Below are 16632 nucleotides of genomic sequence, written 5' to 3' on the forward strand. Positions count from 1 at the left end.
AGATATAGTCGGCCTCACTTCCATGTACATCTTGGGCTCTGGAGCCCAACTCCTTGAGAGGGGTTGGACTCTCCATTTTCCTAGCATTGCCCGCGGGGAGAAGCGGCGAGCTGTTGTGGGCTTATTGCTCCACAGCTCAGCCGCCATGTGTTGGAGTTCACCCCAGTGAATGAGAGGGTCACATCCCTGCCCCTTCGGGTCGGGGACAGGTCTCTCACTGTTGTGTCGGCGTATGGGCCGAACAGCAGTGCAGAGTCCCTGGGAGGGGTACTAGACAGTGCACTGACCAGGGACTCCGTTGTTCTACTGGGAGGCGTCAACGCTCACATGGGCAACAACAGTGACACCTGGAGGGGGGTGAACGGGAAGAACGGTCTCCCTGATCTGAACCTTAAGCGATGTTCTGTTACTTCTGGACTGGACTTCTGTGCTAGCCGCAGTTTGTCGATAATGAACACCATGTTCAAGCACAAGGGTGTCAATCAGTGCACATGGCACCAGGACACCCTAGGTCGGAGGTTGACTTTGTTGTTGTGTCATCTGTCCTCCAGCCGGATGTCTTGGACAACGTGTGAGGGTCTGTTGGGAATGTCTGCCAGAGCCCTCGGTCAATGGGGTCTTCAACTCAGGGACTGCAGATGGAAAGTAGCAGTAGCTAAATCTGGTACAAATCACCTTTTCCTTGTAAGATTAATGAATTTGTACATGGTCCTTGTCAAATAAAGAATAAAAAACGAAAGAAAGAAACTTATCCTATCCCCCAGGACCTATCCCAGGTCCTGGGGGAGGCTGGGGACATGGATTCCGAGTGAGCCATGTTCTTCGCCTCTATTGTCTATGGTCATAAGTTATGTGGTGCTTGTCGCAGCAGCAATCCCCAAACCTGGTGGTGAACACCGGAAGTAAGGGATGCCATCGGGTTGAAGGAAAAGTTCTATCGAGCCTATCTGAGGCAGCTGAGGAGTACCAGCGGGCCAAGCATGCCACGGCTCGTCGCAGAAGCAAAAACTCGGGGTTGGGAGGAGTTCAGGGACGCCATGGTGGTGGACTATCAGATGGCCTCAAAGACATTCTGGCAAACCATTGAATGCCTCAGGAAAGGGAAACAGTTCTTCAACACTGTTTACAGTGTGGGCGTGTCCCTCGTGGTTTCCTTTGCGGGGTGCTCTGGTAGTATGTGGTCCAGGGCCCTTTGGTAAAGGCTGCTGTCCAGTCCCTGTATGACCGGAGCAGGAGCTGTGTTTGCATTGCCAGCAGTAAGTCAGACCTGTTCCCAGTAAATGTTGGACCCCTCCTCTGTTCAGTGTATATATGGACAGAATTTCTAGGCGTAGCCAAGGGCTGGAGGGGTCCAGTTCTTGGACCACAGTCTGGGGTAAGGGAAGTCTGGGAGTCCCTGCTTAGACTGCTGCCCCTGCGACCCAACCCAGAATAAGCGGAAGAAAATGGATGCATTTCAAAGTTGTTTGGTCATGGTGTCAATAACTGTGAATAATTGGTCATTGTACTGCGTCTTCATTAATGGCAACACAAAAATTTTATTTAGTGACATCCCTTCATAGGACTCTTATCAGTAAATTTGTTCTTGTTGTGGTTCTCCACACCCCAAGGGACTGCGATATGGCACAGTTGGCAGTAATAAGCAATGAAACAGAGGTGAAGAGTCAGGGAAAGGCACTCAGCAAGTTGATAAATTGCTCAGGAAAAGCATAACTATATACAATAAAAGGCCCCTAAAAACTTGCCAATGCCACCATGCTGATGATTGATGATGGCTATCCAAAATAATAATTTAAAAAATCTGTGTAACTTAAGTAACCGGTCAGTATTACTAAGAAAGATGGCCAATTAGGACTAAATAATAATGGACTTCCATTGTTATTTAGTCCTAATTTCCATTTAGCCAGTATCCAGACCGCACAAACGATCCAGTGTAGCGTTTAGTTTAGTTTCATTTAGTTCACCTTTCTGCAGGTACACACCTAGGTTACATTGCACATCTATATACTTCACTCTGGTCTATATTCAAAGCGTTATTAGAATACAGTTTAGACAAGACAACAGGACTCCAAACACCAGCTGACCCGCCCTCATCCCCTGCTGTTTTTGTCCAAGCACTTTTGTACCCCCGAGGAGCATCAGGAGCAGATCTGTGTGTGACCCACTGCTGACCCACCACAGTGTCAGTCTCTGTCCCAGCCCGAGTGCACCTCCGCTGGGCACCGTGTCAGCTCCTCTCTGGGCGGGGAGCTGGAGACATGGCCCTCAGTGCACAGGGGTCACTTTGAGTTTGGGAGCTGAGTGCAAGGCGCAGAAGAGAGCGATAGAGTACACAGACGTCAGACGCACTGCCGCCAAGGATTGTTTAGGAGGAGTAGAATGTCCTGACTGTCCCTTGTATGCATGTTAACGGGATGAGTAAACATGGACACCAGTGAACCGGATGAATTTACAAATCTCTGTCAGTATGTTGGTTTCTCAGAACTGAAAAGAGTAAATAAAATCAAGCAGCTTAGACATCAGCCTAAACAGAGCAATTCTAGTACTTTAGTTTAGTAGAATGTATATGCTACTGTAAAACATAAAAGTATCCAACACAAAACATGTTATTTGCCTATCTGCTTATGAACTGCATGTAAATTTAAGATTCTTCATCATTGTGGCCCTAACGTACTAAGACCCCAATGGGGGGTGGAGGTCGTATTACATCCGTATTATATTATACTGTTTCTATTTTAGTCCAAATCTTTAAATGTTTTTGTCATGATTTTTTCGTGATTTCGATCTCAATGGGTTTTCACCTGGTTAAATAAAGGTTAATAAATACCAAAATGTATAAAAAAAAATATCCAGTCTTTTGTTTACACTTGAACATCAATATTTCATTTTCAAAGAGAGACCATTATTTTACATTTTGTTCATTTTAAACTGCAAAATTGATATAAAACGGATTAATAATAGAGTCTGGACAAGTGACTTCTGTTAAAAACGCCTTTGTTGCATTTCACTGCAGCAAGCAGCAGATTTCCATGCATGTTTTTATTGTTAAAGAATGATTACAAGGCATTTTTGAACCCTGCATGTGTGACCTGCACTCTGAATTAGTTTATTTTCTTCAGTCAGTTAGCATAATCATTAATCATGTTACATGATTCATGAATAGCACAAAAATAAGACCAAAATAACACACATAACACTTGAGTTATTGTACGGACAGAAGTGGTTTACACATATTTTGCCTAACCCTCTTAACATGTAGAACTCAAGACGGCAAAAAGTCTATTTACAGACAAAATAAAACTCATTGAATAATCGTAAGTAAATAGCAGTGGGTGGAGATAGGGGACAGGTGGAAACAGAAAAATATTCTGAGCATTCAAGCCTCAAATGCAGGACAATACAGGATTAGTACATGCATGACACATTCAAAATAGTAAAGCGATTATGAACGAACACTGTTATGGTTAAAGCTCATAAATGTTGCTTCTACATAGTATGTATGTAGAAGCTACTACTATGTATAAAAAGTATATCTTATTCATTTGTATTTGTAAACAAAAAAGTGACTTAATGACAGATTGAGTTGTGTGCCCAAGAACCATCCATAGTTCTTACCAAGACAAGAAGTAGCTGAACCAGAGCAGACCTCCAGTAGATATGCAGGGCTGGGGTCTGTTTCAAGTCACACACTGCAACATCCAATTCAAACTCACTGTCATATTTAAGTAAGACAAAAAAATCTACATTTATTTGTTTCAACTTGACTGGCCTCTGTGGCCATTACCTGCATTACTTTGTACAGTTTGACACGTTTGCTTACAACACCTTACACACACCTCTCTATACAACAGTCCCATCCATGTAACACATTGCTGAGTGACAATATTGTATACTAGAGTCAAATCACGTTAGAATACTTTTTAGTTTGCGTCGCTCATTTCTTGACAGATGGACAGAGATGGCTGCCAGGAAGTGTCCGTTCTAGGAAGTGATCATCTATGCGACAGGAGCGCTCACTCGTACCCCTGTGCATGTGTGATTCTGTTAGGAGTCTGGGATAAGGAATGAGACCTCAGGGTGGTCCACTTCACAGGACCCGCCTCATATGATCCTGATCTGATGAGCCTATGGGAAGTCATTTCAAAGAGTTTGACTAATACAGAGGTCTGTCCACGTACACAGTCTGGTCTCTGAAGTGGGGTCGGATTTAAATGAATTCCAAACCCAGGCCAGAGCTGATTTTTGGCATTTGTCAACTCGAAGAAGAAATATGGAAACAGTTTTTCATTGTATTCAAGTCACATCATTTGTCATTAGACTTTACAGATGAGTTGAGTTTTATCCTAATTTATCTTGTCTTTTGGATGTTTTCTTGAGCCACCCATAACCATACAACTTTCTAAAAATCCTCTCCATTTGTACAGCCTTTTTTTTTGGGGGGGGGGGGGGGATTTTTAGCTCAGATAATAATACTTTTGTATTAAACCTATACAGTTCCAATCATTCTCTGGAGTATGTCTTTTCTGCTATTATGGAACAAAAATGGTACAGTATGGGACTTTCTATTTTCATGGAACCATGCAAATGACGAAAGTTAAAACCATCCTTCAAAACATTATCCATGGAGATAGACAAGCTTTATGCCACACTGTGGAACATTTTCATGGAAACAAACAGAAGGAGGCCCTTCTCCAGGCCAAATAAGAGTCAGGTTTGTGGAGATGTAATCCATAACAAACATACTGTATTACTTCATTTAAGCCAATAATAATTCTACTCTTCTACCTCTTGCATTCCCACATTGCACTTATTACAGCATGCCGTAAGTTAGCCCTTTTCCTCAAATGCACCCAAAACATTGCATACTTTAGCACGTTACTTCTGGTTGAACTGGTTGTGACTGCTCATGTGGGAGACATGTCCAGATTTGGGATTCTCTCGGTGGTGTGGCTCTGTAAACACTGACACGAGGCAGCGGAGCCAGGCAGAGCTGAAATATTCATGAACCCAAAACTGGGGCCAAATCAGCAGCCAGTGAGATTATGAACAAGTCTGCTGCCGCTCCAAACACACAGTGTTTAGGTTATAGAGGCCTGTATTCTGTTGGTGATGCTTAGAGGATGAATTAGGACTGTGTCGGGCATAGGGTTTTATTATGCAATTTAAAGCAGAATATTCTTTCCTTCTGTTGGTAGTTTTCAGACTCTATAATCTCATCATGTCATATGTGGAAATAGACAGTTTTTCCTCTTGATTACAGTACATTAATAATAATAGTTATATAATAGTAGTTCACTTCAGATTGGTGTGATGAGAACGTGCTTTTTTTTTTTTACCTATGAACGGATTCATTTGAATAATATGTGTTTTTAGTATCTGGTAGTGTAGTAGTGTAGTAGTGGTAGTATTTTTGTCTTTCAAGACTTGTTATAAGGAGTATATTTTTGGTAATAGTTTGCTGAACAGTTATACAGTATAGTCTACAACATTGGTAGAAGCTTCAAATTACATGAGCAAAAATGTTATGTGTGTGTGTGGGGTTTTTTTCTTTTTTTTTTTCTTTTTTTTTTTTTTTTCCTTGGGGGCGGGACCAAAGTTAAAAAAGTAAAGTCTCATTAAATGTCACGCTTTTTCAGTTCCTCTTTACTGAACTGAACAATAGAATACTATTGCTCATGTTCATAATCATTTCTGAGCAGTAATTTGACTCCTCTGACATCCTTCCTCTTTTGGCTCCATAGTCGTTTTGATGACAGTCCTGATTGTAGCAGGTACAGGCTCTGGTCTGAGGTCTGAGGTCTGAGGTCCAGGTTAAGTCCAGACTGATGAACCCAGACAGTTCCCCCTGGGCTCAGTCACTGCTGTTTCACTCAGGGGCCTCTCCAACTCACTCCAACTTGCTGCAATTCTCTCAAAGTCACTCTTAACTCACTCTAACTCACTCTGACTTACACTAACTCGATGTTCACATAAACCTGAACTAGATCTAAATTATTATTGAAAAATAAATGATAATATTAGAGCTCAAACTTATCTGATGTCAATTACATTTTAAAATCAGATAGTGGCAGAGTCAGTTATAGATCTTACAAGCAGAAAGTGTAATGTCTGGCCTGTAACTGTACTACAAAGACTCTTAGACACATTGCCCCAAGTATATTGTGTTTAATTGTACTGTAGTCAAAAGAACCTTTAAAAAACATACAAACAAATGATGATGATGATGATGATATGTTTATTTCAAGGATTACAATTAATTATCACGTTTTGGACATTTTAATTCATGTTCCATAATGTTCAGTGTAATATTTGATTGCACAATTATATAGTTTAAGTCATATTTAGTTGATACATTGTGCAGATTTTACCCTAGAATAATGTCTTTCTACAGTTCCATAGGAAAATTATTTAAAATTCCCTTAAATTGCAACTGTCAAAAATAGAAATCCTGTATTTTAGTGTTTCATTTGAGTACAGATTTTCCCACTTCGCCTTGAGTTCAGCTCTATACATTTACTACAGGTTGTTGATGTGTGTGTGAAGCGGCTTCTTTCATGTGTGTTTATGTCTCATGTTCAAAGCTGCACATAGAACACATAATCCACTGTTATAGACTTTGTTTACTCTTTTCTCATTCCCACACACAGTCATACAATATATAGACCATTTCACAGCAGTCATTGTCAAACTTTTACGCCAACAGCCACCTTGAAAACTTGATCTTCAAAGGTACGATTCAAGAAGTAAACACAAATTAAACACAGATTAAACAAGGGTAGAACTGGACCAAACCAGGCTAACAATGTCTATATTCAAGTTTGTAATTTGCAGGTTTAAACTGGGACACAACTCTTCCTAAAACTGGTCCTATATTACACAAAATGGATTCTTATGAGTTTTAAACCATGTTATAGCCGTTACCTCCTTAACAACATACCCGGAATTGTGTTTTGTTTCATTCACATGTTTGAGTAATCCTGCTATGCGTCTGTGCACAACTCCAAAACTCAAAATGCACTGTTTCACCTTGTGATGTCATGTAGTAGAAGTTTTGAAGTTAACAGGTACTTTTTACCTTTAGCTCAGTGGAGATGGGCAATTCCAGGGCTGAAATCATCAAAATGATTCTCATGAAGGTGTATGGAGTTTAAAAACACAAGTATTGTATTACCGTATGACATCACAAGGTGGAAGTGTGGAGTGTTTCCCATGTGAGAGGAAAAACCAGCCTAAATATACAAGATTTGTGTGTTAAACATGTGTGAATGAAACAAAACACAACTCCAGGTCTGTTTTTGATGAGGAAACAGCATTATAACATAGATGAGAAAATGGCAAACAATGGGGCCTTTAAGCACTTGATGCATTTGGAAGTGATTGAAACTAACCAAACACTGTTAAACAGAATTTAAACTTTCTCTGAATTAAACTACTTAAGCTCCACATATGCTGTAGGCCACTGGCACAAGCTTTAAGACCAGGGTCCATCTCAAGTTATTACCCAGAAATGAGTTGTTACGAGTAAAATTGAACCACAATTGACTTGAAGACTGTCTCTCACCCGCAGTTCAGTCTGACCTAAATTCCCTTTTACCTCATCTGCCTAGACATTTGTTTAGCCTTCTGGGCAAACACTTAGAGAAATGTATGAGGGAGGGGGCAGAGGAAGAATACATATGCTTGACTACACCACATTTAGGCAGGGAAAAGTGGTATCGTAGACCAGTACAGAGGAACAGAGCCCTCTAGTGGCAATCCTGTCCGCTGGAGTCTGCCAAAATCTGTCAAAATGTGTGTGTGGAGAGGAGAGATGAGAGCGCTCCAGTGTAAGTGAGCTAATAAATGCTAAGTGTTACCTAAAACCAAATGGAAGCGGTCATAACGGGAGTGATTTGGTGCACAGTGAATGAATCGAGGTCATACAAACATGAGGAAGAGGAAGAAAAGAGTTTTGCAAATGCATAGTTTTACTGCAAAAATGATAGAAAAATAAATTGTTGTTGAATCTTTACAAAATACAAAGCTCAGTTGATTCCCCAATTTGACATCTGAGTTTTAATCTATGGTAAATCTGGACACATTTTTTTTTTTCCCCCTTTAATGATAGGACCAGTGCCTTGTCAGAGGTCTATGCTTTCTGTATACTTCTTCAAGATCAACACTATATTTCTAAGGTTAAACCCTAGACCAGTGTAAAATAAAATTATAATGACAAAAGCATGACTCACTCCTATCAAACTACATAACTCAATGATTTAATAGTAATTCAGCCCAGATAAAAAAAAGTCTAAATATTCCTTGAGCATATTTAGCATATTTGCCTTGTTGTAAATACTTTTGTTTTTTTCTCACTGAACAAACAAAGTGGTGTGCGATGTCCAAGACCAGGCAAAGAAATAAAACTGCACTAAAGTGTTGAGTGGAATAATACGTTCTAGTCAAGCTAAGGACAGAGAGGAGGAGATGTAAGAGGTATATGTACACTATGAGTAAGACTTTAGGATGCTGTGGCTTCTCTTTCTCTTTTGTTACTCCTCTTTTTATTCTCTCTCTTTCTGTCTCTGTCCTTGTCTCTCACCCTCTCATATCCCTCTCTGTATTTTGTCGTCTCTCTCTACATTCCCTTCCTCTTTCTTCCTCCTTCTGCCCGCTCCACCTCTCACTTTCCTCTCTCTATTTTATCTCTTCTTCTCCTCCCCTCTCTGTGTACCTCTTCTCACTCTCTCTCGCTCTCTCTGTGTTTCTAAATGAACTGCCCCGCTCCGTATTAGCTTGTATGTGTAAGTGCGTGTGAGGCAGCGGCTCTCGGGCCCAGTGCAGCCCGCTCATTAAAACCCTTTTCCTCTTCTAGCACCGTCGTAGTATGGACATTGTTTACACACAAACGTTGCCCTGGGATTACTGCTTATTTCTATTACCGTCTTGAAGGCGCAGGGGGAAATACAAGCACGCGCGCAGCTTGTCGACATTGCTTTTCATTAAATACTGCCTCTCCAGGAGTGCTTTGAAGAAAAGAGCTTCTTTTTAGACCAATGCCTCTGCTGGGTCACTGCTCTGGCCCTGTTACCCTCTACTGACACTTGACCGCTGTGGTTACGTCACTGTTGGTCATGAATGCAATGCGCCCAATGTCAAAAAGTCAGCAAAAAGAGCCTTATGCATCATGGTTAATTGGCTACAAAAATAGTTCATTTATTTAGCTGCGAGAGTCTCCATGGAAATGCCTACGTAAGCAGAATGATTGGGGGTTATTTTGTGTTGTTGTGCTATTATAAAATGCAATCTGTTCCAGTTTGCACAATGATGTTTTATTGGTGCATTCTGTCGATATGACGATAATACATTGCATTACATCATGTACGGTTTTCAATGTAATTCAAGTTTTATTGTTTTGTTTTTTATTCATTTAACAAAAATCACTAAATAAAATTATATTTATTGTTCAGATTGCTTCTGTAAAGCAAATGCCTTTACTACCTCAGGATAGACTCATAGACCATCCATCCGTCCATTTTCTTCTGCTTATCCGGGTCGGGTCGCTGGGGCAGCAGTCTAAGCAGGGACCAGACTTCCCTCACCCCAGACACATCCTCCAGGTCCTCCGGTGGGACCCTAAGGCGTTCCCAGGCCAGCCCAGAGACATAGTCCCTTCAGCACATCCTGGGTCTTCCCCGGGGCCTCCTCCCAGTGTGACATGCCCAGAACACCTCCCTAGGGAGGCGTCCAGGAGGCATCCTGAGCAGATGCCCGAGCCACCTCAGCTGCTCCTCTTGACATTGAGGAGCAGTGGCTCTTCACTGAGCTCCTCACCCCATCTATAAGGGAGCGCCCAGCTGTCCTGTGGAGGAAACCCATTGTCCTTTCGGTCATTACCCAGAGCTCATGACCATAGGTGAGGGCAGGAAGGTAGATTGACCTGTAAATTGAGAGCTTTGCCTTTCTACTCAACTCCTTTTTTACCACAACCTTCCAATACAGCGACCGCATCACTGCAGACTGCACTGATCCACCTGTCAATCTCACGCTCCATCCTCCCCTCACTCATGAACACGGCCCCGAGATACTTGAACTCCTCCACTTGAGGGAAAGACTCTTCACAACCCGGAGAGGGCAAGCCACCTTTTTCCGGTTGAGAACCATGGCCTCAGATTTGGAGGAGCTGATTCTCATTCCAGCCGCTTCACACTCTGCTTGTGGGCAGGTTCATAGACCATTGCAATTAAAAAGCCCAAGCTGATCATTGTGATCTGTCAGTGACTGGATCATGATTCAATTACAGTTCAATCAACCACACAGTACTACAGAGCTGAGCAAAAAGAACCAGACCCGATGAGGGCATCAATCATCAGCTCAAACCAAACCTCTTGTTGTGCGCCAACCATTCATGAGACTCTATGAGAGCTTAATATAGTGTAAATACTGTAACTATAATTTGAGATGGAGAACCTTTAATTATTACTGTAAGTAAAAATGAGTGGTACTTATAATAAATAATTTTATTACCAGCATCCTACAGTGTGAAGCTGTCCATATATGTCCACCTCACTTTATAGTCACACACACTACCTTTTTGAACCCTGGTCCTGGGTCACAGTCACACACACTCCCTGAAGAGCCCTGGTCCTGGGTCACAGTCACACACACTCCCTGAAGAGCCCTGGTCCTGGGTCACAGTCACACACACTCCCTGAAGAGCCCTGGTCCTGGGTCACAGTCACACACACACACCCTGAAAAGCTCGAGTTCTTGGTCACAGTCACCCAGGAGCGGCTGACGCAGCTCTGTTACTCCACACTCTGCTCATGTTTGGAAACAGAGGCCGCTCACTCACACTGCAGCCATCGAGGCAGTTGGAGCGTGCAGGAATTAGTCCGGCCCACTGCACACTTACATAAAACACATAGTCACCTAAGGGGCACAGAGATCCAGGAAATACAACAGGCCGAAAGTCCACAAATAGCCCAGTGTTTACACGTCAAAATATGTCACATCTAAACTTGACATTTTTAGACCGTGACTAAAACAAGGTTAATTAAGGACTTGGAAGATTGTTGTCGATAATATACAGTGATGCAGTTATTTGTCCCATCATACTGGATGTCTGCAGTAACAATTATTAATATTAAACTGATCATAATTAAATAATACACAAAAATAAACACATTTTCTTCATTAGACATTAAACACTTTACATAGACAGCAAATTCCAAATTCCTACAGTAGACGAGGCTCTTGTGCATGTTTTGGATGTTAGTATTTTGTAGACAAAATGTCACTAATTCATCTTATTTCCAGTGCTGGAGACCACTACCTGCAGAAACACATGCAGAGTACAGGGAGATCCAGGAAATACATCAGGCCAAACATCCATCACCAGCACATGATATATCCAGCCCCCGTAATTGCATTGCTGTTTAGAGAGGAGGTCGTTATTTATGAAATATTGAAATAACAAATGGCATGTGGTGGCAGATATTACAGCAAGAGATGCCTCAGATAAGTCTTGTGCCTGGTGCGGGCGTGGTGCCCAGGCGGCTGGCTGCAGAAGACCTGTAGTCATCACAAAGTAGAGAGATATTTACTGCTCTGTGCGCACAGGGCTGCAGAGGGAGCCCTGAAAAATGATGTTTGTGTTTGAGTCGACTGCTAATCAGGTTTAGCTCAGAGCATGTGAGGACACTGTGTCCACATACAGTGTAAGTCAGACACCCGGAGGAGGCTACTTCCTGGAACTCTTCACTTATCTAGGCTCACTGTAAAGATCGGTTGTAAAAATTCAGCAAGCACACTGTCAAAATCATTGTCCAGTATGAGAATTCCTTTAAATGTTGTAACTCTTTCTTTGAATGCCCAGAGTTTAATTAAACCATTTTTGTTTGTTTGTTTTTTCTTTTACTTAAAGGTGCACTAACTTTATTCCACATAGTTCTTATTGCTTTGCCTAGAATTATCCACAGTATGGCATTTAACTAAAACTTAATCTATCTACATGGAGACAAGCAGTTGACACTACCAGTTCAAATTACATATCAGATCTGTGGAGAGGCAATTATGGTATTTTCCATTTTTCATGATTTTTGTGTGGGTTAAAAGCTGTATTTTCTGACTGATTAAAGTTGACAAACCACTTCTCCCCTAGTTAATTGTGGCCCTCTCCTAAATCCTGGTTCTGTCTTACATATGGTCGACTGTGTGTGTTTCAGAACACCCTGGAGACATGTAACAGCTGCAGTAAGCCCATCATGGAGAGGATTCTGCGGGCCACGGGAAAGGCCTACCACCCGCACTGCTTCACCTGTGTGGTGTGTCACCGCAGCCTGGACGGAGTGCCCTTCACTGTGGACGCCTCCAACCAAATCCACTGCATCCAAGATTTCCACAAGTAACATGCTCTCATCAGTCTATACTTTTTTTAAATTTTCAGAATATATCACGCTCATAGGTTTGGAGGAGAAGTCAGAATTCTTAAGTTGATTACATGATATTTTAAACAGAGGTAAAAAAGTATGTTTGATTATGCACTTCCTGGCCAAAAAAGTCACCACCAAAAAAAAAGGTCACACACTCTAATATTTTATTGAACTGCCATAGCTTTGATCACAGCACACATTCACTGTGGCATTGATTTGATTTTGCTTCAGCGATGTCACAAGATTTATTTCCATCCAGTGTTGCATTAATTGTTCACCAAGATGTTGCATTGATGATTATAGAGTCTGACCTTTACAAAGCTTCTCCAGCACATCCCAAAGATTCTCAATGGGGTTAAGGTCTGGACTCTGTGGTGGATATTCCATGTGTGAAAATGATGTCTCATGCTCCTGATCCACTCTGTCACAATTTGAGCCTGATGAATCCTGGCATTGTCATCTTGGAATATGCCCGTGTCATCAGGGAAGAAAAAATCCATTGATGGAATAACCTGGTCATTCAGTATATTCAGGTGTCAGCTGAACCTAGACCTGACCAACTGCAGGAGCCTCGTACCTATTTGCTTAGTTAAATCCAGGTAGCCACTTCTTTTTTTGTCCAGGCTGTGTATTTATGATAAGATCATCTCTCAAATAATCTGCATGAGAATGATGTACTGTGCCTGGCCCAACACAAGGTCTTAAGATTTTGTGACTTCATGTTAAAGGTGCACTATGTAACGTCTGGTGGAAGGTCTGCCTCTGGTATTGCTTTGCCTAGAATGTTCCACAGCATGGCTTTCAACTGATGTGTCTCAATGGAAACAATCATGGGATGCCACCAGGCCAAGTTACAGGCTGTGGAGAGGTGATAAGATGTTTATTTACTGCCTTACTGTGGAGCATTCAAGACAAAGCTATCACCTTTCCATGGAAACAAGCAGATGGTGGATGTGGACCCCCAGCAGGAAAGTTACATAGTGCTTTAAAATATTATTCTATTAGGACAGCTGCTGGTGGAGTGGATATGACATTACAAATACTCAATTCTGGAAAACTAAAAAAAAAACTTTTACTAACAATTTGATACATAAATATAATGGTCTATTTTCCCATAATATTTGTATTTACCCAAGAACTACACGTTTCACTCACAACCATTCAGGTCTGTTCTCCCTCCACATACAGAACGTGTCCTTTTAGTTTGACGATACTGCATCTGTGACTATGTACAAACTAGTTGAAATAACTGCTAACCGCCAGCCTCCAGTTCATCTGTCCTCTGAAACATGCAAAGCTCGTCCCATCTCGAAAGTTCAAAAACATGGCTCTATCCACACACATTTGTGTTGCATTTGATCACATTTGGTTTGGCTGCATTTCACTATTGAGATGTTGCCAAAAACTGTAGGCAAACTGTTCTGGTTAACGCCCAGACTGATCAATATTAGTAAATATTTGCAAAGCTGTATCTAATTTTCATGTTGAAAAGAACATGTGCAAGCAACTTGATGTGTGGGAGCGTTTTAATGGTTTCTGTGTGCATATGGTGTAAAGCTGCAACTTTCTGGCTTTTTGTCACTCTTCAAAACCGTGTGTTAATTGTTTCTCAAATGAGGGGCTTGGAAAAGTTTTCTGAGATACTCAAACATTTAGGGAAAAAACATAGTACATCTGTACCTCTGTAAGGTCTAGGTACAAACTATTCTAGTGAGCATGCACTAAATGTTATTTACGTAACTTTGAATACATATTTCATATTAGGCTCCTGGAAAAGCACTATAAGACTAATGAATTGTTATCATTATAAACCCACCCAAATCCCCATATTGTCTAGATTGAGTTACAGTAATCATCCCAAATGATGTTAAATGAAAAAATGTCTTATAGAAATTACACATCTAGACCCAAACATCTCAAATGTTTTCTCAGAATTACAGTGGCAGTTTTATGGGAAACACCAATTGTCTAACAGTGAATTTTGTCATTATGTCACGTGTCAACTTCTATGACTGGAATACACAAAAAATATCATCCTTGGTAACCCACAAAACTCACACTGCTCAATTTTGCTCTTTTGTGGTGAACCCTTACTTAATTCCTGGAATTGTGTCACATTACACAATCTCTGTTTTCCCGTTGTGTCATTAAACAGAACAGAGGTGAGGAGCCTGTCTGTAGAGTGGAGTGTCTGGCTCACTGGCTCTGGGTCGTAGCTGCAGTGATCCGTAGTTTAATTCCCTGTGACAAGTGTGACCTCAGGAGCGTAGCGGGCCTTTTGTCGAAGAACAGTTTAAGGGCAAAAATCATTTTTCTCTCTGTTTAAAACGGCAGCATTTCCACTTCCTGATTCTTGTTCTCAAAGCTGTCATGAAATATGTTACAAGTGGTTTCCGTATGACTGGAAATGTCTATATACTTCTCATTCTGTCATTGATATAGTATAAATAATAGTAATAATAATAATAATAATAATGTCAGTGTTGACTCATTCAGTTAAGTTATTTGTGCATATATTGAAGCACATATGACTACTTATTTTACATTTTACACCATTATATTTAAACTGGCACCAAAAATATTGTCTATTTTTTTTCAAGCTTTTACGTTTTGATGAAGTTTATAATTTTATGAGTACAAGATAACAGGTAACATAGAGGTAACTCCATAGTTGTTTGACAAATAAAAATAGATAGCAACACCTCTATTTTGTTAAATAATGGTTAAATGCTTCAGAAAAACGCCTTCCTTGTGTGTAAATTGTCTCTGCATTTTGGATGGACTTTTGTTGTTGATGGTAGAGGTATTCTGTTTTAGAACGCTACACTACTTCCTGCAATTTTTTTTTCTCAAGTTTTTCCACAATCTGTGTCTTAAAGCTGTGATAAATATTTACCATAAGTCCCACAAAAAAGAAAAAAAAACATGAACTCCTACACACTTTGAATTACCTCTGTTTGCACTGTACAACAGTTATACTATATCAAATTAATTCAAGTACAGCAGGATGCTGTATCTTGTAGTAGTTTGTAGTAGTTGTAGAAAAAGATGTCAAAATGTCATTTCCGTGTGTATTGTATATCTATGGAATATGACCTTTTTATATGGCTAAGGTAGTCGGTGGATTTTAACATCTGTTTGCGTTCAGCATTTGTTTTAACACTATGTTTGTTGTGCGTTGTTTAACAGGAAATTTGCCCCCCGTTGCTGCGTGTGCCATGAGCCCATCATGCCTGCTCCTGGGCAGGAGGAGACGGTCCGCATCGTGGCTCTGGACCGGGACTTTCATGTGCAGTGTTACCGCTGTGAGGTGGGTCAGCAGCTCATGCTTGTTGTTCAGGGCCCTGGCTGCACCTTGTACATTTTAATGTACTTCTATTGATACCTTAAAGAGGGGGTATGATGCAAATTTTTTGAACTTTCTACACTGTTTTAATGGTGCTTCCTCATGAAAAACATTCCTGCAGTGGTTGAATCATGTGTGCATGTTTGAGTGATTGTGTGGTCTCTCACTGACACTAAACCTCCTGTCAGTTAGATGTATAATACCACATCACTTGTCTAAAACCCATAAACCAGGAAGTTCTCTGCAGCTCTCCCCATGCTCCCGGCACATGGCCCCTCTGTGCTCAGCCCTCCCCTCACACAACAGAGAGCTGAAAAGAGTTCAAATTTTTAATACATTGTTTTTGGCAAATGCAGTATTTTCAAACCAACAAAATACAATGATGTTATGTTTTAGCGATTAATACCCCATCGAAGTGTAATAGCCCCTCTTTAAAATTAAGCAGCCTTTTTTTGGATCACTTGTTTTGATACATCTTCTGCCAAACTAAATCATATTCTTTCAACAGTAAACTCCCAAATGTTCCATGAGTCACTCCTTTTTCAAATTAGCGAAACACCATATGGGCAAAACAGCATCTTACTTTTCTATCTCTCGTGTTTGTTGGTTAGCAAACCTGAGTGTGACTACTCTCTTGCTGTTTATCAAGTCACTTGGTTCCTTGGTAACACGTAATGCCCAGTGCATTGGAGCTATGTAAAAATAGTGTTTATAGATGCAATAACAACACTTAAGATTCACCTTGGGCTGCTTTCGGTATCTGATATTTTTACACCTAATTACTGCTGTTCCTTCTCTTATGCATTGGTAATTAACTTTGATAAACAGAAATACATATACTATTGCTAAACCTCAAGGTAAATGGTTTTTTTTTAT

General features: G+C 40.9%; 2 protein-coding genes across 3 annotated transcripts in view; one reads left to right on the forward strand and one right to left on the reverse strand.

The window, feature by feature from the left end:
* The window catches only part of zbtb11 (zinc finger and BTB domain containing 11), a 505104-nt gene that overhangs the window by 362201 nt on the left and 126271 nt on the right, over positions 1-16632 (reverse strand). The window lies entirely within an intron of this gene.
* Positions 1-16632, forward strand: part of lpp (LIM domain containing preferred translocation partner in lipoma) — a 154127-nt gene that overhangs the window by 131638 nt on the left and 5857 nt on the right. For both annotated transcript variants that reach the window (XM_033964915.2, XM_033964916.2), the window contains 2 exons: positions 12204-12382; positions 15600-15720. In XM_033964915.2, coding sequence (XP_033820806.1) covers positions 12204-12382; positions 15600-15720 — 300 coding nt within the window. The remainder of the gene's footprint in view (positions 1-12203; positions 12383-15599; positions 15721-16632) is intronic.

Source organism: Periophthalmus magnuspinnatus, chromosome 4, assembly GCF_009829125.3.
Source record: "Periophthalmus magnuspinnatus isolate fPerMag1 chromosome 4, fPerMag1.2.pri, whole genome shotgun sequence".
NCBI classification, from domain to species: Eukaryota; Metazoa; Chordata; class Actinopteri; order Gobiiformes; family Gobiidae; genus Periophthalmus; species Periophthalmus magnuspinnatus.